This window comes from Lactuca sativa, chromosome 5 (assembly GCF_002870075.4).
Source record: "Lactuca sativa cultivar Salinas chromosome 5, Lsat_Salinas_v11, whole genome shotgun sequence".
NCBI classification, from domain to species: Eukaryota; Viridiplantae; Streptophyta; class Magnoliopsida; order Asterales; family Asteraceae; genus Lactuca; species Lactuca sativa.
Window position 1 is genome coordinate 130,006,030 of NC_056627.2, and position 27,617 is coordinate 130,033,646.

Here is a 27,617-nt window from a genome sequence, read left to right on the forward strand (position 1 = left end):
ATCGCATCTGGAATACGAGCCACATGAGTAAAGATTGCTTCATCATCTTCTACTATCTTTGGAAACTGATACAAAGAAAATTCTGCAACTTCAACATCCTCCATGACTGGAATTGCTTCTTTTTCATAGACCTTCTCCAGAATCAAGCTCCAATATCTTGCACACGAAATCCCCTTTGCCGAATTTGTGTTTTCAAGACTCTTAACAAATTCCTTCCATAATTGAGTTGCATAATCAACATTTACATCATAGTATAGGCCCATAACCATGGCATATACTTCCTTTCGTCCTCTATCCAGTCCAACTGACCTTCCGGTTAGGCATCTAAGAAAAATTCCAAATAAGAAATTCCATATGCACGGCAACCCAGACTTTCGAAAGTCACTAATCTTCTCAAGCTCTGGTTGATGTCCCATCTCGTTGAACATGTGGATAATTTGAGAGTTAACAGGTTTGACAAATGGAGGTTTGTTTGGAATCTGCAAGAATTCAACAAACATTTTCTTGGAAAGTTTGACCCGTTTGTTCTTGATAAAGTTGAATGTGATCACATCCGATGAATGATTGTATGATGCCGTTGAAGCTGCCAAGGTTAGCCATGTCATCAGAATAGAGAAGGAACTAAACATGGCAGTTGACAGAGGTGATCGTTTCAGAGCAACGATGAGCATCTTCAAACCTTCAGGATAAGAAGATACATTTGGATCAACTTGATAGTTTGTGCTTTGGATTTTCATCAGGGATTGAGAAAGAACTTCATCAGTGTTGGATTGAGTGGCTGCCATTTTTAGGGTTTGAAAAAGATGAAGTTTTTATCAAGGTTGAAACTTTGAAGGTTTGTGAGAGTTCTGTTTGCGTAACCGTATATAGTGTTGTTGATCCCCCTTTTATAGGTTACTCAAATTGATTTGAAATTAAAGCGGGATACATTTAATGTTATCCGATGTGGCACCTTGAAAATCGGATCATGACTGCAAAAGATAACCCTGCTTCAAAAAGTAACTGTCACATCTCCTTGAAAACCGGATAGAATACCAACCATCTTGAGTATACAGCCTGTCAAGTTTCCCATTATAGAATCTGAACCGTTAAAACCCTTCGCATGGAGTCAAGGCTCTTTCACTTTTGGGATAATAAAGTGAAGTCATATGCCAGATTTGCGAAATCATCAGTCTGAGTTGGTTTTACTCAGAACCTCAAGGATTTCATGTGTGCATTGTGTCAACAGAATAAGATGAGAAACAACAAAAAAATTTGGAATGTTGTGATGTCAAAAATTTAATTTGATATGAATGCAGTAAAACCCCAGGCAAAGGTTGCTTCGTTAATCATCAAGAAAGAGAATCAAAGCTTGTGTAGTTTCCCGTGAATTACAATCGAATACTTGTAGAGAAGTATCGAAGGGCTTCTTTTAAAAGACATTTTGGATTGGTTTGAAATTTCATTACATATCAGCCTTAACATAAGGTGAGAAATTCTAAATGAAATTACTTGTTTGACAAGTGTAGTCAGTGACAAGTTGGCTTGTGAAAATATTTATCATGACTAGAATTTGCGAAATATACTCACACATAAATCATATTCATAAAAAAAAAAATTATGCTGGATCTTGTTGGGAACAAACATCGTGGGTTTCGAATGTTTGATTAAGATCACTAAAAAAAATGAATATGATTTTGAGTATAAAAGGTACTGAAACAAATGTTTCGTAATTTCTAGAACATAGTTCCCCGTCAATTCGTTAAGGTTTATGATATTTGGGTTTCACCACCATCACGGACTCATGATGTTAGATCATAAACACAGACTTGTGATTTGTCTAAGTTTTGATTGGTTTGATCAAAGACCTCAAGGACAAATCTTTTCAAAAAAATTTTGGATTAAAAGAATTGTTTGGTATAAAAAGATTGAATAAGAATCGAAATGTACCTCTGTTATAATGGACAAAACAGAAAACTCTTAACTCATTTGAGAAGAGTAAGGTAGCTCTTTTTGACTTATGCAAATATAAGCCTTTTTGGGAAGAAATTTTCATGTGATAATTTCATTAAGGCTTTCTTTTCACACATAGAGTCGTGTTGAGGCTTTTGGTCTACATACAACAACAAGCTTCTAGGGACATCCTAACTAGTTTTTAAAAGAAATTTAATACCTTCCCATAGAAACAAATAAGTATGACCTCTTCGCATTGTAGCCCTGTATTAAATTCTCAGCACACAAAGTTTAAAGAACAAAGAAAACAAAAATATTTTTGTGATTTTTGAATTTTTCAAAATTAAAGAACAAAAAAAATAAAATCTTTTTGGATTTTTAATTTTTCAAAATTAAAAACATAACAAAATAAAATCTTTTTGGATTTTTAATTTTTCAAAATTAAAAACATAACAAAATAAAATCTTTTTGGATTTTTGATTTTTCAAAAGTTAAAAAAAAAAAAAAAATTAGTCGTAAACCTTACCTTAGTTGTTATGATCTCAGATGCAAAAAGATGTGGATGCGAAGCCATGCGAAGCCTCTGAATGAACAGTAACATCTGAACAAATTTGACTCTTAACTGCTGAACAAGACTTTTAGGCATGTGTTGTTGAAATTGAATTCGCATTAATCATCCGCAAACCTGCTAAAATTCTAACAAATGATTTTTCATCAAGAGGTTTTGTAAAAATATCAGCAAGTTGTTCAGTTGTTTTAACAAAATGAATTTCAATATTCCCATCTTCCACATGATCTTTGATAAAATGATATCGACGAACAATGTGTTTTGTCTTTGAATGTTGTACTGGATTATGACAAATGCGAAGTGCACTTTGCGAATCACAATACAAAGGAATCTTTTTCATGTTTATTGCATAGTCACGAAGTCGACTCTGAATCCAAATAATTTGCGAAGTGCAAGCAGCAGCAGCAATGTATTCTGCATCAGCAATTGATATAGCCACACAAGTTTGTTTCTTTGATTGCCAACTCACCAACTTCCCATCCAATAGTTGACATCCACCACTCGTACTTTTCCTATCCAAAGTACATCCTCCTAGATCAGAATCTAAAAAAGCTTGAATGAAAACCCCGTTTTCGTAGGATACCAAAGTCCTAAAGAAACTGTTCCCTTAAGATAGCGAAAAATATTTTTCACTGCAGTCAAATGAGGTTCTCTGGGATTAGCTTGATATCTAGCACAATTGCAAACCGAAAACATAATATCGGGTCTACTTGCAGTTAAGTACAATAAAGACCCTATCATGCTTCGATAAAGTGTTAAATCAACAGCAGGAGCATCTAACGAAGGAGTTAGTCTTGTTCCTACTGCCATTGGTACTCTGAGTTTCGTGCTATTAGACATTCCAAACTTTTCAAGCAAGTTCTTCGTATATTTTTCTTGATTGATTAAGATTCCATCCCTGTTCTGTCTTATGTTTAAGCCAAGAAAATAATTAATTTTTCCCATCATGCTCATTTCAAACTGACTTTTCATTAGATTTTCAAATTCAATTGACAATGCTGGATCAGTTGAGCCAAATATAATATCATCAACATAAATTTGAACAAGCATTAGATGACACCCAACTTTCTTGCGAAATAATGTGGGGTCAACTGATCCTTGTTTAAATTTAGATTGTTTCAAGAAATTTGTAAGTGTTGCGTACCAGACTCTTGGTGCTTGTTTTAATCCATATACAGCTTTGTCTAGGATATAAACATGATTAGGATGTTCATTGTTTATAAATCCTGGTGGTTGTTCAACATACACTGTTTCTTCTAGTTCTCCATTTAAGAATGCACATTTAACATCCATTTGATAAACATCAAAGTCTTTGTGAGCTGCATAGGCTAAAAATATGCGAATTGCTTCAAGTGTTGCAACAGGTGCAAATGTTTCTTCATAGTCTATCCCTTCTTGTTGCGAATAACCTTTAACCACTAGTCTAGCTTTATTTCGAATAATATTACCATCTTTGTCGGTTTTGTGTTTAAAAATTCATTTTAATCCGACAATGAAACATCAGAAGGTTTAGAAACTAATCTCCAAACCTTGTTTCGTTCAAATTCAGCCAGTTCAGATTGCATGGCAACAACCCAATCTGAGTGTTCCACAGCATCTTTTACTGTCTTTGGCTCTATTTTCGAAATAAAGACATTAAACATACATAGTTCTTGGTTCGCATTCAGTACCTCATTTTTCGCACGAATTTGAGCTCTAGTCAACACACCTTCTTGTGGATTGCCAATTACCTGTTCTTTTGGATGATTTCTTGTCCATTTCTCAAGTGGTGGAAAATTAGGATCAAATTCTAATGGTGCATCTTCATACATATCTTCATTTTCAGATCCTGTAACAGAAAAGTTATCATTTGGATCATGAAACTCATCATTTTCATCAAGATTAATTGTCTCTATTTCATCATGCTCCCCCTCAACATGATCTTCATCTTGATGCTCCCCCTCAAAATGATGTTCCTGTTGATTCTACGAATTCTCCCCCTCAACTTGATGATTCATAATGTCATTCTCCCCCTCGAAAGTTGACTGACTATCTTCATGAATATTTGTATGTTCCTCCTCCACACGAATATTAGGCGTACTTTCACAAGTTATTGTCGAATCATCAGTATGTTTTGAGGATTCTAATGTTTGATTATCAGGAGCATTATTTTCTGCATCAATTACCCTGTCAGGAATGCCGAAAATTAAGTCATAATCAAAATCATTTATTTCAGAATTATCAATTGGAGTATTTGAATCCACAAGTATTGATTTATTTTCAAATTTACTATCCATTTGTTTAAGAAAGTAATCATCAAATGTTAAATTGAAAGTTTCTTCAACTTTTCTTGTTCTTTTATTAAGCACTCTGTATGCAACTGAATTCTGTGAATATCCTAAGAATATGCCTTCATCAGCTTTAGCTTGGAACTTGGACAAATTATCTTTGAGATTCATGATAAAGCACCTGCAACCAAAAGCATGAAAGAATTTTACATTAGGTTTCCGATTATTGATTATTTCATATGGAGTAACATTGAATCTTTGATGAATGAATGATCGATTCTGAGTAAAACATGCAGTGGACACTGCTTCTACCCAAAGATATTGAGGTAGATTCACATATGTTAACATTGTCCTGGCTTCTTCGCATAGAGATCGATTTCTTCTTTCAACAACACCATTTTGTTGTGGAGTATATGGTGATGAAAAATTATGCGAAATGCCTTTGCTTGTGAGAAAAATATCAAGAGTTTGATTTTTAAACTCAAAGCCATTATCACTTTTAATTTTTCGTACATTCTTCTTCAGACCGAGTTCAATCTTTTTGATAAAATCAATCATCGTCTGAGCAACTTCAGATTTCAACCTAAGAAAAAACACCCATGTAAATCGAGAGAAATCATCTACAACAACTAAAATATACCGCTTTTTATTGATTGTTACAACAGTCGACGGTCCACATAAGTCAATGTGAAGAAGTTCCAATGGTTCTACGATTTTTGAATCTATCACAATTGGATGACCTTTTCGATGTTGTTTTCCTTGTTTGCAAGCTGCACACAAAGAATCATTGTCAAATTTTAGTACTGGTAACCCTCGAACTAAATCTTCAGTGACAAGTTTATTAATATTTCGAAAGTTCAAGTGTGACAATGTTCTATGCCAAAGCCATCTGAGATCATTAGATGCTTTTGATAGTAAACACACAGCAGGTTTTCCCACAATTGGTTTGATGTCCAGTGTAAACATATCACCATATCTTTTGGATTTGAGAAGTATTTCATTTGACTTCGCATTTGAAATGATACTTCCTTCTTCATTAAATACAACTTGATTTCCAGTACCAACAACAAGTTGTGACACGCTTATCAAATTATGTTTAAGTCCTTCAACATAAGCAACTCTGTTTACAGTGAATTTTCCATTTGTGACTTTCCCATAGCCTTTCACTTGACACTTGTGATTATTTCTAAATTTGACTACTCTAGCATTTTCCAAGCTTCTATAATCTCGCAAGTTTTCCTTTCTTCCAGTCATATGACGAGAGCAACCACTATCAATATACCATTTCGTATCATATTGCTCGTCACACATCACCTGCATTTATTGAAAGAATTTAGGTACCGAAGACTTGTTGGGTCCATCATTAGTAGAATGAAACAAATTCTTGGAGTTTAAAAACCATGTTTTCACTTTGTTTGTGACAGAATCCATTATATCAACATCATCAGATCTAGATATTGAGATATAGTCATTCAATAGTTTTGGATTTCCATTGATTGTAATCTTATCCTTCACAACATTCGCACTTTTGATAACCGGTTTCCATTTTTGAACCGGAACTTGTGAATTATGAGATGTTGAACTAGTAGTGGAAGAGTTATTTGCGAACTCATTAAATGCATTCTTGATTTGTTGCTCTGAAAACATCCCACTTTGATATTTTCTTCCTTTCCCTTCAAACCAACGATTGATCGTACTTACATCAGATTTTCCTTTTGTATATGAAACTTTGGTCGGTTTTGAGACTGAAGGATTTGGAAAATTTGGTTGTTTTGGTGAAAATTTCACTTTGGCTTGAGTTGAATTTTTCAAACTTGATGAAGTATTCGTGAATTTGACAACATTTTGAAACTTTTGATTATTTGCAAATTTTTGCAAATTCTCAAATTTTCGATTGTTGTCATATTTGCGAATATATGGAATTTTGTCAACAGAATTTATTGGTTTATGAAAACTTGTATATGTTTGTTTATTTTTGCTTTGAAATTTTGATGATGTTGTTTTTGAAATTTGTTCTTTTTCAGCTCTTGGTTTGTCATTAGACACAACTTGCCAGAAAATTGTTTTTCTTGCTTTTCTTTTTGAAACATTATTTTCTGTTGAATAATTTCTAACCATCACTTTGAAATCATGAGAATTTAATTTCACTTCAGACTTTGGTTTTTCCACTTTTTCAAAAATTTTGTTTGGTTTTTCATCTTTAACTACCCATTTTTTCAATGATTTTTGTTTTTGAAACACATAAGAATTTTGAGTTAAATTGTTTTCTTCTGTGTTTTGATTTGCGAAAAAACTTTCTGTGGTTGACTTTAGATTATCTTTTTCAATCATTTTGTTGAATTCAGGATGAACTTTCTCAGCATTTCCCACTACTAGAAAAAAGGCCTTTTACGACGCTCATTGCGCGTCGTAAAACGCTCAGACGACGCGCAAATGCGTGTCAAGGAAGGCCCTGTCATAAAGAGAGATGACGCGCTTTTGCGCGTCGTCTATAGACGACGCGCATTTATGACGTGCATTTACGACGCACGGTTACGACACGCAATGCGTATCAAGGAAGGCCCTGTCATATAGGAAGACGATACGCATTCGCGTGTCGTAACCTTACGACGCGCGTGTTAATGACACGCAATGCATATCAAGAAAGCCTCTGTCAAGAAAGGCCATGTCATAAATGAAGATGACACGCATGTTTGCGTATCATAATTTTAAATGTTTAAAAAAAATATTTTTTATAGATTTACTAATTTTCAAATTAAATTTGCATTTAATGCATCACAATAGAAAATAAAATATCATATACAAAAAATATAATCCATTTCATAAAATTTAATGTCTTACAATTCTATTTCTTACAATATATAAATTTACATGTAAAAACATCTCTACAGTCTACATGTTTCATGCTTGATTTCCATCTTTTATCGTTTTTAAAAACAAAAGTTCTAACAAGAAACCTTCTTTTAGTAATGCAAGTGATGCTCTTGATAAGCTGATGTTCTTAAGTGTAACGGATCCCTCATTACTTGGAGATGCTGGTGAGCTTGAAATCCAAATTAAACCTGATCCAGAAAAAGGGACAATCACAATATCATAAGATTACTTACTTTTCTTCATTCTTGAATCTTTCCTCATAAAATACAACTCTACAAGAGATTTATAAACCTTTTTTACCCTTATTGTAGAGACACTGGTATTGGAATGACCAAAGAAGAACTAATAAACTGCCTTGGAACCATTTCTCAAAGTGGTACTTTACCTTCTTTCATATAAATCATTAGCAAATATGTACTACATTACATTAATTGGTTAATTTTATAAAATGTTGAATCTTTTTGTTTAGGAGAACAAGGATCTTGGAAATGATAACAGTTTAATTGGTCAGTTGTTTTTTACACTCTCTGGCACTACAGTAGAAAAGATGTATTTTTTTTTTATACCAAGTGGCTCTCAGTCTCACTTTACAAATGTTCATGTTTTGGGAAAACAAAATACCTGATTAGGACCCTTAAATATTGAGTTATCAACTGCAATTGAAGGTTTCTTGATGAACGCCCTAATTTTCTTAAAGAGGAAGAGGCGACTAATCCGTAAATGGAAGCCTTTGGATTAGCTAGTCATCCAGTTTCTCTGAAAAATAGAACACCAGAATCAAACAACTATCAATAAGCAATCAAGTTCCAAAACATTAAGTCACAAAGATATTATAATGGAATGAGACATTTTGAAAAGTTCATTATTTCATGTAGTTATTATTATTTATTTTTTCTTTTAACCAATACTCAATATAGGTTATTTGCAAAATTAGCACTTGAAAGATGATATGTCAATCCTTATATATTTGTTACTATCAGGTGTCTTTTTGTGGGATATTTAAAAAACTGGAGAAGTCCATTTGACACATTATATAATCTAAGGATAACATGCAATATATATATATATATATATATATATATATATATATATATATATATATATATATATATATATATATATATATATATATATATATATATATATAAACTCTAATTTTGGGGGTTTCAACTCAGTATCTTTTTGACACAAACTGCAACCTACAATACCCTGACTCTAAATTATATTTATGTAAACACAGGTCATAAGTGGAGTTATAACATGTTCGTAGTGCCCTCTGTTTCATTCTCTATTTGTACTATCTTTAAATGTCATGTTGGTTCTTTATTTGTTTAATTATGATGGCTCTTCTATAGCAGTTTGTCTTAGTCCTATTTATCGATTTAGATTAACTGCATTGGTCATTAGGATAGATATTGTTTGTGAATTCTATTTTCTAAATATGTATAAATCTGAAAATCAACTCCAATTTTCTTTTTTCTGTGTTATAGATTTTTAAATATATTGTATGCAATTCTTGAGCTTGTGGCCTTGGCTGCAACTTTCAGTTCAAAATGTAAAAAGTTTAAGCTTGACAAAATCATGCTTTGTAATATATCAGTTTGTTTGATTCTATGCAATTCATAGACTAATGGAATTGTGTTAGTGTTTCATTCAAGCCTTTCTTTGTTAATAATTATGTTATCTAATTGTCTTATAATTTCAGTTTATTTTTGACCAGGTGCTCTGCTAGGCATATGCAAGGCATGTATACATACCAATGGAATCAAGTTCCTTGGTTTCTCCTTAATTAAAAACTTCTTTATTTGCATTTATTTATAAAAAAAGTTAACACGGTACTGACTGCTTGATTAAGAACTGGCTGCTATGTGCTATAGAGCCCATTTAGTAGTAGTATTTAGATTATAAATTAACAAACCTTCCACCTGTTTCTGAAAATTATAATTAATTTGTAAAATTTTCAGTTGATCTTGCAGTTTTAAGATTCCCAGAAGCTAGTGTAAGGTTTTTACCACCTCAGCATTGCCAGGTCGACGCCTAGCTGTCACAACAGGAATTCGCTGGACAAACAAAAACATTACAGGTTGACGCCTACTTTCGGTTTTATTATTATTATAGCAGTGAAAATTGTTGGGATTTGGATGAGATTGCTATACTTGGGTAAATTTTCTTAAAATAAACAACTAAATACAAGTATATTTTCTTTATCAACATTGGGTAGAAACTAGATAACATATTTACAAGATTGTAATTGTAATACCTTTCCGGATGCCTTTTCAAAAGCTGCTACCATCTCCAACACATATGTGCCCTTACCCGTTCCTAAGTTGTAGACTTCACAGCCTAAAAAAAAGATAATGGTTTGATTTAATGTCAAACAGAACAAAATTTCCAAAACTAAAAAATGTCATCTGCAATCAGAAAGAGATACACACCTATATTACGGTCCGAGAGTATCTTCAAAGCAGCAGTGTGTCCATCTGCTAAATTTACAACATGGATGTAATCACGTACCTGAAATTTGAGGGTAGAAAAGGTAAATATCAACATCATAATTCCCAACAAACAGCAACAGGAGGAAAACTCAATAGAACCTTAAATAAGGGAATTTCAAATTCCAACAAACAGCAACATAACACAAAAAAGAAACCAACCCAAAGTATAGATAGATGCAGAAAGCATAAATATTCACTGAAATAGAAATTAAAGATTGAGTTAAGTAAAAGAAAAGATGTCATACCATCTTGCATTACAGTTTCCTCATGTTGTCTAAGACGCATCACAAGGGCTAAGTAAAAGAAAAGATGTAATACCATCTTGCATAACTGTTGAAATTAACATGAACATTAGTTGCACAAAAAACGTATATGATGATTATGGTACACTATGTATAATATAAGGGTGTACTTTGAACACATAGTTATGTGTTTATGCGAATATTGTAGTAAAAGCAAGAGAAAGCAGAAGGCTCAGAAGCAGGCTGGATCGAGATATGGACATCATGGGGATCTTGTGTTCAGGCTTTGAGCTTGTTTCTGAACCCTTCTGAGTGAAGAAGTATGAAGGTTAATTTGTGTTTAGATGACGATGAGGGGTGGATTTATATGTAGAGGAAGATGATAGATAGGAAGAAGACTACCCAATCTCATATTCTCCCCAAATCACTCCAAACCCTAACCCCCAATTCACTAATTCAATAGTGGGATTAATTTTGTATTTACGGGAAGATACATAGGAAGAAGATGAATACGAAAGTAAATACGTACCGTTGAATATTTTTCTCCTTCTTCAGCCTTGACTTTTGAAAATCTTCCACCTCTTCATCCTCTTACCCTCTTCCCACACAGAAAAAGTGAGGACTCCAGAGTAGTCAACCGTGTTATGTAATTGCTTCACCATTGGGCCCCACCGTAAGTTGCAGTAGGGCGTTGTCAACGTGAAGAGTTGCAGATCCCCAATCGCCGGTTCTATGAAGGATTTTGTGATGTCCGCATCCCTAGTTCTTTGAAGCGGGGTTTAAGAAGTATAAGAAAAGAACGGAAGAATGAGGTTTAGATGAGATCGTCGGTGAGGAAAAAGAAGTGGTGATAGAAACTAGGGTTTTTGTAGGAGACGGAGAAGCAAAATAAGAAGTGAGCCTGATTGTTTGGTCGCCGATTTTATTATATGGAGCAAGAAGAATATAGCGGCTGGGAAGAAGGAACATGAATGGCCAGTGGTTATGTCTAGGGTTAGAGAGAGAGAGAGAGAGAGAGGGAAAAGGGAGAGAATGGCTCTGTGCGAGAGGTAAGGCGACCCATAGGATCAGAGTGAGAAGCGGGGTATTCAAAATTTTAGAATTTCAGATCCCTATTTAAAAACGCGCGTTTAGTTAAAAAAATATAAAGCGACATTTGTAGACGACACACACTTAAAATAAGCGCCCTCCGTGTTTTTAATTTTGTTTTGTTTGACACTAATTGTACGGCACGCACAAATGCGTGTCTTCTATCCTTTAAATTTTGGAAAACTGACATCGATTTTAGGGCACGCACAAATGCGTATCCTCTATTAGCGCGTGTCATTGATTGCACGTCGTAAAAGGCTGTTTTTCTAGTAGTGTCCAGTAGTGACAAAAACTTGATTTGGAAAAAGAGTTTTATCAGTGCATACAAAATTTGGGTATACCACAGTGTTAGTTTCCAAATAATGTGCGCCTTTGTCATTTAAAATTTTGTCAAATTCTTTTGTATTCTCAAACACTTGATCAACCACAACTCGTTGAGATGTTTCATTTGAATCTTTCTTTACTTCTTTGTTCTCATCAGTATCATCAGATTTCCAGCTTTCAACTTCCACATTATCAAACTTACAATGTTGCGAAATTGAAGGTTTATCAATTTCATCATCTACTATTGAATCAACTATTATTTCTTTATCTTTGATCTTAGATGTGATATTAATAAATGACAATTGAGAACAATCAATCTCTTCTTCCTCTTCTATCTCACTGATTTCACTCACATTATCTGAATTTTCATCAATATCAGCATAATTGAATTGTGAGGCAAGAGTTGAATTTTCTGTTTTCTTTAAGATTTTCACTTGTTCACTCTTTGTCAAGCTTTCATTTACAATGTTAACCAACTCATCAGCATTCAGAAATTCATTAATTTTGACAATACCGTATGTATATCTATCATCAGGTATTTTGTCAAATTGAGCAATTGTACTTTCGCAATCATAAGAAACAACATCAACTTTTTCACGTTCATACTCAAGAAAAGGTAAAAGTTTCCTATGTTGTTCTTTGCTAATGTCAGAAGAATGATGTAAAGCAGTTAATTTTGCATACAATCGTTTAGCAGAATTACAATATATGTTCCTTTGTGCTAGCAACAACCTAACATCATTTGTAAGATTATTCCTATCATAATCTATATTTTTGATCTGCATTTCAAGTTTTTCTACTCTGCTCCTCTTTATTTCTAATTCTCTCCGTGTCTTTCCTAGTTGCAAATTTAATTTTTGAGCTTCAGTACTAGCAGACACAATAACAGAATCAAAATAAGCCACAGTATCATCAAATGAAACAATTTCAGCATCATAAGCAGATAAAGGAATATTAAAAGATTCAAGTATTGCACGTACCTTGGTTGTCATGGGTGATTTGTCTGTGGATTTGGATACGAAACACCTTCCTGAAATTTCCTCTTCGCAATCTTCAAAACTTGCGAACATTGCTCCATGTGTGGGATGCCTCATTTCCTCGTCATCAGATCCTGAAGACCAGATCTGATACGTACCACTTTCTTCATTATCAGTTTCACCTTTCGCAACCAAAGACACTCGTTTGGTCTTAGCACGTATCTCTTCAATCTTTTCAGAGTAGTATGCTTCATCTTTAAGTTTTTCTTTCTTCTCTTCTTTCTTTCGCAACATGCAATTAGCTGCGAAGTGATTCGCACCATTGCAATAGTGACAGTAAATTCCTGAATCACCTTTCAGCTTCTTCACTTCTTTTGCATCTTTTTGTTTTTCATCAGCTTTCTCCAATTTCTTCCTCTCCTCCCCTCTAGTTCTTGTGACTGCATTCTTCACATCACTAGCCTTTCCTTTTGGATTAAAGGCTTTTTGAAAAACTTCTTAACTCTGTTGTTTGAATAGAATGCCACAGCTTCATCATCAGAGTTCATCAAAAATCCTTCTTCATCTGAACCATCTTTTTCATTAACATTAGTTTCTGATATCTTTGAAACAAGAGCCAAAGGACCTCCAATACTTTGTTTTGATTCTTCATACATTTCTGAAACTTCACATTCATGTGTTCTTAATTGATTGTAGAGATCATTCAATTTAGTTGTATCAAAACTCTGTTGATTCTTAATCATCATGCTCACACTTCGCCATTCCTTACGAAGACCCATAATGAAAGTTAAATTGAACTCCATGAGAGACCTAGTGATTCCATACCTATTGCAGCGATACATAAGCTCATTCAGACGATCATAGTAATTTTCAAGAGTTTCTGCATCCTTTTGTCTGAATTCCTTCAGTTCAACTAAACATTGCTTCACAGAGTTGATCTTCGTCTTTTTGCTACCTTGATACTTCTCTTTTAGAGTGTTCCAGATCTCCTTGGCTGTTTTACAACTACGGATGTAATTGTAAACCACAGGAGGTAGAGCACCTCTTAGTTCCCTCATGCATCTCTTTTCATTATTCTTCAGTCGTTTCTGTTGATCAGCAGCTTCAGCAAATGCAGTAGATGATCCAATTGGTTGAACATTTGCAGGAGCTTTCACTGTTCCATCAATACAATTCCAAAGTTCTTCATCAATTCCATTTAAGTAATATTCCATTCTATCAACCCACTGATCATAGTATTCTGGAATTAACATCAGAATTTTGGTTGAAGAACCAAGCAAGTGAGAGAAGGAAGTCATTGTATTCATATTGAAATTCGCCATTGATGAACACAGAAATTTTCAGAAAGCTTGAAAAACTTGATGAAATTGAGAATTTGATCAAATGAATTGATCACAAATCACTAATCGATTACTCGACTTAACAATTCAAAGACAGAATCAATTCAAATCTGAAGATCAAATGTGATTTTCAAAACCAAAATGCGCGGAAAATTTTGAGTAAAGTTGCAACTCAAAAAGCAAATTAATGATTCTAACACGAAAATCAGATCTAAGCAGTTTGAATCCTGCTCTGATACCAATTGATGAGAATTGTTATTGAGATTTTAGAAAGCAAAGTTAGATTTTAGTAATTGAAGATTAAGAGCACGAAGAGTAAATATTAATCAGATCTTATATTGATGAAGACTGATTACAGAATAAGCAGAAAGGATATTTATGTTTCCGAAAGTTATCCTCTACTTCTATCCTTAGTCCCTATTCACAGGGAACATGAGTGTACAAAAAATATACTAAGTCTAAACATTACACTTCGCACAAACATGACTTAGTAAAATAACATAAAATGCGAAACTATACAAGACACTATATTTGACTTTTAGAATTTTACATCTACATTTAATTACCAAGGGATCGTTCGCTTTAACTAATGATAAGGAATCGATTACAATATTGCATATTTTACTAAATTAAATGATGGATATCAATCTAGATTATATTAACTTAATATTTTTATAAAAACCATTTGGTTAGCATGTATTAATCTACACATGATTAATCAGTTAATCCTTGTCTTTATCTATAAAAAATACATGTTCTAAAATATTAACCTTAGTTTATGAGCAGACCCTTCATAAAGGGTTGGCGGTAGGAGCGACCAGGGCCCATCTTTTAAAAGAGCCCAAAATTATTATAGAAATTATTATATTTAGAAGATAGGACAATTAATTTTCTTTCAATTATTGAGTTATTATAAAAAACTTGAAGACATTTATGTATTTTAAGGGCCCATTTTTTTCTCTCGCCGTAGGCCCAAAATATGTTTAGAACGCCCTGTTTATCAGTAAGTTATTTATAAATAAATACAAAGATGTGTTTAACGCTAGTTAAAAAAATTAGGTTTTAATTTATATTTTAGTCTATCAATAAAGTATCTTAAGTAGATTACATTTATGTATTTTAAGGGCTCATTTTTTCCTCTCGTCCTAGGCCCAAAATATGTTTAGAACGCCCTGTTTATCAGTAAGTTATTTATAAATAAATACAAAGATTTGTTTAACGCTAGTTAAAAAATTAGCTTTTAATTTATATTTTAGTTTATCAATAAACTATCTTAAGTAGATTATCAAAAACTTAGTTTATGAGCTATGAGAAGATACTTTTGTGGTATTTTTATATTTTAGTTTATCAAACGCTTTTGTGGTATTACAAAACTCCAAATTACAAAAAAAAAAAAAAAAAAAGCTAGTTTATCCATGCTAAACATAGCCTAAATCCTATTATGCAAAACCTTAATCTTATTAACTTATAAAATTTTAATTACATTAACGGATAATTAGATACGTCAATTTCAAGTCAAATGTTTTAACTAATAAAATAGATTAAATAAATATATGTATCTTTAAAAGTTGGCAAATTAATATATACTAGGAAGGTTTCCCCGACCATTGCGCTGGATGAAAGGTGTTATTTTTCCGTTGATACTCATTTGTTGTAGCATGCTACTTTCATTTTTTTCCTATAAAAGCACTATACTTTAAAAAATCTAACTAATTGAAGAATTATTTCCAAATACAAAGCATTGTTACAATGTTCGACGACATTCCCAATGAAACTTCACAAGAAATTGCTTTATTGCAAATATAATTCGTTTTGTTGAAATTAAACTACATGAAGCTCAAAGTTGACACAAAATACATCTATACCATGTATACAAATTGGTGATATTCCCATATTTCATCATCGTCATTATGAGCATTGTATTACTGAAATTTTACAAAAGGAAAAAACATCAAAAACTATACAAAATAAAATGGTATTATATGCTGCAGATTTTGAGTCTTAGGAATAGAGATAAGGTAGTATTCTAATGAAAGCGAATATCGTTGTTCATCGACTCTTAAATAACTACTCTCAATATATAATTATTGTTTTTTCTATCAAGCTGATCCTAATTTCTTTATTCTGAGGGGACATCAAATGTGAAGGCAGTGAGTTGGTAGACTTGTTGCAGATTTGGGAAAATGATTTACAGGTCAAATGGGCAAAGTTGTTGTGTATTAATTCTATAAAACTGATGCAGATTTGAATAAACTCATATAATTGTGTTCCAAATAGCCCTAAATTGAACAAAATCATATGTAAATCATAAACCGATTGCAAAATTGGCACGAAATGATGTAAAATCGAAACATACCTGTTCATGTTGAGGCTCAGCTGTAGCTAGATAAGCACAAACGCGCCGATCTCCGGTGAAATTAGTGTTAGGCATGAAACCACCGACAAGAATGTTCTTCTTCTCCATGATTTCCATATCAAACATATGAGCAAACGATTTGCAATCCAACACCGCAATGACATTCGGATTAGCGAGAAAAAACGGGAACAACGACGGAACAAAATGGTTGTGTGACTATGTGAGGACCGGCCTGAAGAAGACTATGTCGGGTGAGAGAGATGTTTTGGTTTAACCTGAAATGAAAAGGCTCTCCATGCTTTTCACACGTACCCATCAAAACAGTGGAAAACCACAGACAACGCCATGTAACTTCTAAGACAACCGGGTGTGGGCAACGTCAAAATGGCGTTATCTGATGTGGCAGCGCCATAACGGGGGAACACCGCCCCCCCTCCCGTTATTAGGTGTTACGTTATGGCGTGTGATGGTGGTAACGTGCGGTAACGCGTGAAAATTCGAACGTTTGCAAATTCAACCGTTTAAAAACGGTAACTTTAATAAAAAAAAATTTACTAATTACATTTTCCTTTTATATATATACCTCAATATTCTTTTTACTACACATATTTCTCTATATCTATCTCTATTTCTATATCACTCAAAACACAAACACAAAAATCAACCAACTATGAATGAATTTGATCCGGCTCATCCGTACAATGATGATAATGACGAAGACGATTTGTTCGTGAGTATGATGTACCAGTATTACACAGACAGCCTACTATAGCCAGATCCAACTCCACTACTCACGCGACGTGCGCCGTTAAATAGAGATCGTGAGAAAGGGCATCGATGGCTAGTTAACGATTACTTTGCGGAAAATTGTGTCTACCAGCCAAGCGATTTCAAAAGAAGATTTCGTTTGCGAAAAAATGTCTTCGAAAGGATAGCCAACGCTATGGAAGCAAGGTATCGTTTGATTCAACTTTTATAATTTACAAAATGTCACTTTTAGATAAAATAAATACAAATTTATATGTTTAATATTTAATTAGGTATCGTTTGTTTACTATATATTTAGGTATCGTTTGTTTCAACTTTTTTAATTTATAAAATGCTAATTATAGATAAAAATAAATATAATTTTTACATGTTTAATATTTATTTAGATATGAATTTTTCCAAATGAGATATGATGCTAGAGGCAAACGAGGCTTCACAGGGCTGCAAAAATGTGTTGCTGCAATTAAACTTATGGCAATGGGGGAGTCACCCGATTCTGTTGACGATTATATGATAATGTCTGAGAGGACCGCACGAGAAAGTTTGTATTTATTGGCAAGAGGTGTTGTCGAAACCTTCGGTGACCAATACTTGCACAAACCTTCGTTGCATGATATGCAACAACTATATGCGGCGCATGAAGAAAGACATGGTTTTCCGGGTATGCTTGGGAGCATTGACTACACACACTGGAAATGGAGAAATTGCCCTGTGGCGTGGAAAGGCTAGTATTCAAGCGGTCATCATGGAGCGCCTTCGTTGGTATTAGAGGCTGTTGCTTCACAAGATTTATGGATTTGGCATGCTTTTTTCGGGGTTGCGGGTTCTAACAACGACGTCAACGTTCTCGATCAATCACCAATATTTGACGACCTTTTGTCAGGAAAAGCCCCGGATGCTGCTTTCACAGTGAATGGAAATGAATATAAGTTTGGGTATTATCTTACAGACGGAATATATCCACAATATTCCACGTTTGTGAAGGCGTTTCGGCACCCAATAGATCCAAGAGACAAATATTTCAAGAGACGACAAGAAGGAGCACGTAAGGACGTTGAACGTGCTTTTGGGGTTTTGAAATCAAAATGACACATAGTTGAACATGTAGCGAGATCTTATGAGTTAGATACTCTACGATATATCATGTATGCATGTATCATAATGCATAACATGGTTGTCGAAGATAAAGGACGCAATATTGCAACGTATTCGCCTACGGAACCAAGACATGTGCAATTTCAACCAGGGACATCAGAATATTTACATAGAGTGGTTGATATTCAAGATCAGCGAAAACACATGCAACTTCGTGAAGACTTGGCGGATTATATCTATGTTGGTCACGAAGATGAAGATGAATAGTTTTAGGGCAAAAAATGTATGTTTTATCGTTTTTTTTTTTGTTTTTTTGTTTTTTTAGGTTTTTAATTGTGTTTGTGTTTTGTTGTAATTTTTTTATGTTGTTTTTAATTTAAGATTTATTAAAATTTTATTTTTACATTTCAAATATAACGCGTTAAATAAAAAAAATTCGAAATATAGAAAACAAAACATCAAAAAAAAAAATAAAAAAAAAATAGAAAATAATTGGTGTTATCACATGTTATTAGATGTTGCCCATTTCCACCTTGGGTGTTATAACACCATGTATGAGTAGGATGCTAACATGACACCTTTTGGGTGTGGTAACATGTGATAACATGTTGCTCACACCTAGTAGTCTAAGTTACTGTTTCGAGGAACAGGAGGTAAATAAAATAAATAAAGGGAATTATATAAAACCATAGAAACTATTGGGCTAAAAGTCCCTGACCATCAAAAAGAAGCCAGGGGGACTAAAGCTGGAAACCACAATGAATTGGACCAAAACTGACAAAAAGCTTAAAACATTGTGGGCAATGTCCAAAAGATAGAAAAGTGACTGTAGATAAACCCAACCACTTTTAATATAGACAAAACTGCAAATTTGGTCCCTGTGGTATTCAAAAAACTTTGGATAGGGTCCAAAAAGTTTTCAACTTGCATGGAAAGTCCAAAATCAAGGTTTTTCTGGGTTTTTGGTCCAAAAAAAACTTAAAAAGACGATTATGCCCTTTTGATTTCTTTTTTCCTTTTTCTATAAGTATTTTAATGCTATTTTGATATAAAATAAAATGAATTTTCCATCCCCACCCCACCGTACACACACACACACTCACTCTCTCTCTCTCTCTCTCTCACTCTCTCTATCCCCTCCTCTCTCTCTTTGACTCTTTCTCTCTCATTTCACTAGTGACTCCACTGATTTCTGATGAACATCAATACACACTGAAATATCTCTCTCAAAAGAAAACCCACAAAATCCAATCTATAATCGATTTATGTATGTGTGTATGTGTAGGCTTCCTTCTGGAAAGAAACACACTTATATGAATACGAAATATAGAACACCAACAAAACCCAGAAAATAAACACAAAACCATTTGTTCTTCAAAATTGATTTTGGAACACGAAATCGTTCAATCACCAAAATTAGATTACAAATACCATAGATTTAGATTATAGTTTTTCTAAGAATGAGAGATTAAACCTAGAAGAAACAAAGTGGGTTCAATCCAAGAGTTTGAAGAAGAATTGATGTGTCGATGCCTTGTATATCTTGAGGAAGAACTTAAGTGTCGATGCCCTTAGCGGGAAGTGGCGATAGGATGACGATTACATCCAGTTAAGCTCCGATTCAGGTAAACCGGCTCCAAAGGTTATTGTCAAAGAACAGATTGAGTATTCTCCCCAAAATATCGTGACTTCCAGGTGGATATTGTTTCTCATCGCTCCTTCATCTCCTTTGCCCATGGATCTACCCTTACCCCTCTTGTACCGTCACTCTACCTTTCTTTTTCCTCAACTCACACCAGTGACACAAGTAGACGAACTGAAAATCTGAAACCCCTAAATTAGGGTTCCTTCGCTCCAAATCAATCAAGTAATTCATGATTGGGTTTAAAAACACAATTCATGCCAGAGATTTCAGAAAAGGGAAAACATGAATCAATATGAACCTGTAGATTTCTCTATGCGTTGATGGGTTGTACCAAATTTCCCTTGCCCTAATTTGCTTCAGATTATGTATACAATATTGAAGGAGGGAAGTTTTATTTCTTGAGTAATCAATTGGGTTGTGGATTCTATAATGGTGGTGGAATTGATTTCTTCACCAAAGCATGAACACTATAGGAAAGAAGTATTTAGGACCAGTCCCCTCTTATCTGGAGAGAGAGAGAGAGAGAGAGAGAGAGAGAGAGAGAGAGAGAGAGAGAGAGAGAGAGAGAGAGAGTGTGTGTGTGTGTGTGTGTGAGTGAGTGAGAGAGAGAGAGAGCTGGGGGGATAATTAATTTTTTTATCTTTTTCTTTTTAAATTAAAATAGTATTTGACGAAGTAGGAAAAATATAAAAAAGAAATCACAAGGGTAAAACCATCTTTTTAAGTTTTTTTGGACCAAAAACCTACAAAAACCTTGATTTTGGACCTTCCATGTAAGTTGAAAACTTTTGGACCCTATCCAAAGTTTTTTGAATACCACAAGGACCAAATTTACAGTTTTGTCTTTAATATATATATATATATATATATATATATATATATATATATATATATATATATATATATATATATATATATATATATATATATATATATATATATATATATATATATATATATATATATATATATATATATATATATATATATATATATATATATATATATATATATATATATATATATATATATATATATATATATATGGCACTATGGTGTAATTTGTTTATTAATTTGCTTTTAGTATGCATGAAGATAAGTTACACGAATATATAATCACTAGCTAAAGCCAACATTCCATCTGGCTCTCGAACAATCGTGTTCCTGAAAATGGCCAACATTAACAAAATTTAAAAAATATGATGTTTTATTTGGAACAAAATATGGAGTGTCATAATTGAAAGAAAAATTAAAAATGAATGTCAAATTTGATTAAAAAAAACTATCTTTTGTGAAAAAAAAAAGTTCAATTTTCACACGTCAACATGTCATGTGATGTCAAAATGTCACGTCAAAAAAATGACATGTTATCATGTCACGTCTACAGATAATCAGGTTGACCAGTCAAGTGGTCAGAATTGTAACAAATTGAAAAACAAGATTTCTAATTTCAAACAAATTAAACACAATATGAAATTAGAATTTTGATGTAAACTTAGTGACTTTTATAATATTTACCCTTAGTTTTATTGTTATGATATTCTTATGTCTTTAAGCTAATTTTATGTAGATTTGTTCGAGAAAGATTGTATTTTGGAGCATCGTTAAAGCCATATTGAATACCTTACAACCACGATAGAAGTCCACTAGCAAAATCTGTGAGCCACAATTAATTTTAGGATTTTGACAATATTGCACGACTTTCTTTAAACCATTAGACAAAGAGGCAAACGTTTTCCAGTTGAGCTAAATTTTTACAGATGTCTTCCTGACTCGTTGATATTCAATCTCACGAAAAATGAACTGATTCATACAAGTTTTTATATCGGTTTTTGCATCATGAGGAGTTGGACAGAAAGTTGCCAACATTATATTTAACAACCCAATAAGAGAATTAGTTGCAGCCTAAAAGAATTTAGCAGCCAATTCTAATTAATTCAAACCCAATTTATCTTTTCTTGTTGGAGCAGGCATCTTGTCTGGCAACTTATAAAGAAAGGGTTGGCTAAAAAGACACCCCATATTGCAATATGGACACCCTAATTAATTTTTTAAATATTTTTATTGGTTGAAATTGTATTTTTTTTTCGGAAAAGCTGATTATAAACAGTTAATTATTGGTTGACTTTAAAAAAATGTCAATAGGGTGTCTAAAGGGTGTATTATTAGCAACACCCATAAAGAAAATAGATGAAGGGGCGAGGCAACCACGAGTTACAATATGTTTATGTTATCCCTTCCCAAAATACAAATATATATATATATCTCTATAATAGCTTGATACAAAAAAAATAACTCAAAAAAACAAAAAAAAAAAAACATTTTCTTATTCTTATAAATCGATTATAAACCAAAACGAAGTAGTGGCAGGACCCAAGGAACCCCTAAATCCACCCCTGTAAATAACATAGATCGTTTTTGATCCAAACACATTAAACAATTTTTAAATACTAATCCAAACCCGAACAGTAACCTGCAGGGTTTTGAATAATTATACTCATCCCTATCCATCGGATCAACCGATTTTTAACCCTTTTACCGGATCCATTTACAATATTAAGATTAGACTATAATTATTCATTACAACACATATAACATGAATCGCTATCCAAAACAAACTTCAAATATAATTTAATAAATAATGTTTCCAAAACAAAACAAATGTCTATTATTGCAAAAATGTATCAGAAAATATAAACATCACAATGCATTTCAAAAAACTCAAGTGGAATGAATCCACTTACTTGTTAATGATATATATATATATATATATATATATATATATATATATATATATATATATATATATATATATATATATATATATAACCTCATAAATGGTCTCTGTGGTCTCGCCAAATCTGAAGTTTAGTCTCTATGGTTTAAAAACATCATAGATGGTCCCTGTGCTTTCAAAAATTTTGACGATTGATCCTTATTGCGAACTCCGTTAATTTTTGTCTGTTGACTAAAGGGTGTTTTCGTCATTTCCCTACCACATGGACAATTTATAATATTTTCTCTTATTTAAACAAATAAATTAATATGTAAAAGGTCTCTCTCTCAATAAATTAATATGTAAAAGGGTCTCTCTCACACAATAGATAATGAAGAAAAGAAGTGCAATTGAGCTTCCGACAAATTCTATTTTACCCAAATGCAGTAAAAACGTGAAAAGAAACAAAAAAGGAAACCAACCTAGGAAATCAATTTGAAATTCTAAAAGTTGTTTGATATTAGATGTTTGTTAGCATCGTTATTGGTTCCAGAACTGCTCCTCCTAAAGAAACCAAGTTCAATTGACCTTCCAATAAACCCTATTCAACAAAAAATGCAACAAAAACATGAAAAGAGACAAAAAGAGGCAAGAAATCGAGCAAAGTACTTTGAAATTCTTAAAAGTTGTTTGAAGTTACTACAGAGTAGTGTCCCTTTGGAACATGAGTATCTTACTCCTAGAAATGTATGACAACAAAAAGAACCTAACTTTAAGAACCAGATTTAACTTTAAAATGAAAGAAATTGGTAAATAGAAAACGAGTAGGATTAACAACTTGTAAGTGAATGTTTCTGAACTCCTCTCCAGCATTGCAAATCCTGTCAGCGCGATCTCCTTTTGAACTAATCTCTCTTCTCTGAAGCTTTATAACGCAATTCATAAACACATCAAAACCACCATGGTCAACAAAAAACAACAAAATGAAAATTAGTTTCTGCAAAATCGAATGAACAGAAAACGCATAAAGAAATGAAAGGAGGGAAGATCGAAATCGGGAGTTTAGATGACCAAAAAGGATTCATGCTACGAGTGAAACCAAGTTACCCTTGTCAAAGTTTGTTTTCAAACCTAACGTATCAATCTGCTCAGTAACCTTTTTAACCTTCCATCGGGAACTGCTTAGACATGTTTTCCGACCCTAGAAGATGCACCAAATCAAATTAATTTGAGGCGTAGGAAGGAGATAAATTGATTTTTGAAGTTCACTATGTAAATGATCACCAGTGAAGCATGAGATTGACGGTGGGTTGAAGTGGATGAAGGCATATTGCTTTTAGGGCTTATTGAAGGACGAAGCAAGCGAGCATATGATCGAAGACATCTACAACAAGATACATCATTTTCAAATAATCAAAAGGTACAACCAAATTGAGTTTCAAAATCGAGTTTTGGCAATTGGGTCTTCTTCAACATTGAAATCCAAGTACGCAAAAAACACTATATTTACCAAACGAAAAGATAATGTATCATCATTCTCGAATTGAAATCAAAAGCCCTAAGAACTTGTACCAACTTGAAAAGAGCAAGAATCAAGGAGCATGTAGTGAGAAAATAATATCTTTGCATACTAGGAGTAACGAAGTCTAAACATGGTTGATCATATAATGAGAGAGACCCTTTTGCATATATATTATTTATTTATTTATTTTTTAAATAAATGAAAACATCATAAATGGTTCTGTGGCAGTAAAATAACGAAAATCCCTTCAATTAACTGACAAAACTTAACGGAGTTAGCAATAACGACCAATTGTCAAAAGTTTTGAAAGCACATAGACCATATATATTGTTTTTAAACCACGAGGACTAAACTTTAGATGTAAGGAAACCACATGATCATTTATGATGTTTTTTCTAATATATATTAAATTGTTTCAGTTAAAAAGTAATGTGAATTCTAGAGTTAAAGCAATATTTCTTTTGTTTTCTTGAGGGCGGGTCATACACGTCTCCGATCGATAGTGATTCATATCTGATCTTTTTAATTAAAGGGTTAAACGGTACCGATTGTTAATGAGTAAAAGAATCATAAAATATGATCAAAACTTAGGGAGTGTTTGGATAGAAAAAAAAGAGGTGTTTATTGCTTATTCCCACAATAAGCTAACTTTGAGTGTTTGGATAAAATCCAGCTTATTAAGCTAAATAAGCTAATTTTAATAAGCATCTCTCCCCATGCTTATTGCTTATTGCTTATTCCCACCACAAATAAGCTAATAAACAATAAACTAATAAGCTAATCCAAACACCCCCTCCATAACTTTGCATGGGTTTGAAACGAATTACGATAAAAAGTGCTCCTTTGTCATATATGAGTACATAAGTGCAAAGTGTCACATGTTATTAAAACAATAGTTTAAAAATAAAACGACTGTTTAAGGGATAGCGATACACCATCAACCATTTTAGTTTCTAAGCAATCTCCGATGGTTAACAAGTCATACACGTACTTCATCTGGTATGGATCATAATCACATCTCCTTAAGAGAGCCAACAACGACTAAATGATCCTGTACACGTATCCTAATCAATTGCCCATTATAGATCTCTCAGTTAATCTCTAACCTAACAAAGCCGGTCTTAATTAAAAGACTGATCCGTCTCCTGCATGGTTCAGAGTTCAAATGCTTCCTGACCAATGACAGAGCTCATTTAATTATTTCAAGTTTGCTACATTACTCTGTACATACAAAAGAAACAACTACCATAGCTATTGATAAGGGACCACCCAGACTGTAGCAAGCATCATAAATATCTATCTCATCCTAATATCCACCACAAAGCACGCAACGTGACTTTCGGTAAGCATTGACCTAATTATTATATACTATATTGAAGCATGCCAACTGTAATATATTAATAACACATATAGCGAATTAAAATTGCTACGCTACACGTATCTCCAAGAAATCTGTTCATTCAAATTCTTTAAATAAATAATTTAGTATATATAATGTATGAGATCGGAAACGTATGAGATCGGAAACTTAAGAGGATTAACTGTTGTCTTTGTATTTATTTAGTCATTTTTTTTCTGTATCTGATTTACCATTAAACTTGTTGTAAGTGTTTACAGAAACCATTGAAACCGGCTATTGAAGGTTTCCGGCAATTTCTTATCTTCGGTAACTCTTCGGTCGTCTTCTCCGGTGAGCCTACGGCAAAAATGAGTTTTCCGACGGATCATTGGGTCTTGGCTGGATGACTTGTAGCAGCAGCAAGCAGCACGAGGTGGTGATGGTGGTTTACTGAGGCAAGAGGGAGGTGGTAGGTGGGTTTCGATAATGGCAGGAGGAGGTGGCAGGTGGCTTGCTGCCTCGTCCCTTCTTCATTTTTCTGGCAGCAAATCGATAGAAGGGAGAGGGGGAGGGTGGAGAAAGTTAAGTAGCAGCATCGGCGGTGGGTGCCGCTTGGATGGTAGTTGAGAAAAGTCCGTCAGAAAAACTCATTTTTACTGGAGGTTCGTCGGAGAAGACGATCGGAGAATCGCCGGAGATAAGAAATTGTCGGAAACCTTCAATAGCCTGTTTTAATTGTTTCTATGAACACCTGCAACAAGTTCAATGGTAAATGAGATACAAAAACAAAAAGTGACCAAATGAGTACAAATGAGACACTTAATTACCCTAATAAGTCAATTTCCCTACAAGTTCAATGGTAAATAAGATAAAAAAAGTGACAAAATAAATATAAAAGCAACAGTTTTCTATATGAGACATACTAAACTATTGGAAAAAAAATTGAGATTCACATACAATTTGTGCCTACCTGTCCATTTTATAAGGAAACTTCTTTTTAAGTTTTTATATACATGGTTTTTGGGTATTATTATATTTCTAGGACATATATTTTGTGTAGAGTTGTTATGACAGGGCATAGCGAGTTTATCATTAAAATATATTCTTTTATTTATTTTATTTTCATTTGTACACATAATTTATTCTTATTTAGGCTATCTTTGACACGTCATACTTGGTTGATAAACTAACTTATTTTTCAAATTTTTTTAAGTTGTCATTTTTGGTAAGCAAAAAAAGTAACTTTTAAGTTACATATTTAAGTTACTTACATTATATTTTCATGAGTTTTTAAATTTGTTTCAAATATACATCTTAATTAATTATGAAAAACACGTTCTTCAATGTCAGTTTATAAATTTCAGTTAGTTTATCAGTTTGTTTTACCAAAAGTCATTATTTATCAACTAACTTTTCAGCTATCAGCTAGATTTTCATATAGAGTTTGTGACGTGTGTGACCGAGAATGCATCGTGTGACATGTTCTCGAACCGCGTTCAACAGGCCATCATAATCCAACTTTTCGCAAAAAGGCTAAAATTCAATAAATTACTATTCGAATTTATGCTCTGTAATATATGAAAACATTAATGTGATGAATAGTATAGCTATGTGAACGAATGGTTTGAAGTTACACTTAACGATAGAATGTCGTTTGTTGCAGTCCGCTTATGTGCGTGAAAGTGTCGTTTGCTAGTGAAAAACATAAATTAGCGAACTTTTCAAATAATAGACTATTTTAGGTTCTAGAAAACATAAAAATTTGTCTCCGAGAGGCATCATAGCTAGCCGAACAAATTGCCTGAAGGTTCATCGAAGGTAGGAACCCCACGGGTTGCTCTTCGTTGTTACCCACAACAATGTCAGGGTTTTCGGGCAAAATGAGTTAGAGGTAGAATTCTATACTAGGTTGAATGGTTTAAAGGAAAGCTCGTAAATTTTAAATACAAACTTCGTTTTCGACTTTCTTTATATTATTATCTATTTTAGTTTCATGTAATTTTTGTTTAGTGTATCATCTATGCGTAATAATACCTAATAGATACATCCATTTCAATCATATGTGTTA

The 27,617-nt window shown here is 33.2% G+C and overlaps 1 protein-coding gene and 2 long non-coding RNA genes across 3 annotated transcripts; 2 read left to right on the plus strand and 1 right to left on the minus strand.

The window, feature by feature from the left end:
• Nucleotides 1-7,732: 7,732 nt before the first annotated feature.
• On the plus strand, nucleotides 7,733-11,144 carry LOC128126230 (uncharacterized). The gene is made up of 3 exons (XR_008223995.1): nucleotides 7,733-7,805; nucleotides 7,953-8,017; nucleotides 9,618-11,144. It is a non-coding gene; the product is annotated as an uncharacterized LOC128126230 (long non-coding RNA).
• A 5,990-nt stretch (nucleotides 11,145-17,134) lies between these two features.
• Nucleotides 17,135-18,321, plus strand: LOC111880387 (uncharacterized). The gene is made up of 3 exons (XM_023876805.2): nucleotides 17,135-17,211; nucleotides 17,619-17,893; nucleotides 18,002-18,321. Exons 1-3 carry the CDS (start codon nucleotides 17,135-17,137, stop codon nucleotides 18,319-18,321), a joined length of 672 nt encoding a protein of 223 aa, XP_023732573.2.
• Nucleotides 18,322-19,674: 1,353 nt separating this feature from the next.
• Nucleotides 19,675-20,504, minus strand: LOC122198019 (uncharacterized). The gene is made up of 2 exons (XR_006191825.2): nucleotides 20,271-20,504; nucleotides 19,675-20,143 (listed from the first exon to the last, which is right to left on the minus strand). It is a non-coding gene; the product is annotated as an uncharacterized LOC122198019 (long non-coding RNA).
• Nucleotides 20,505-27,617: the final 7,113 nt, after the last annotated feature.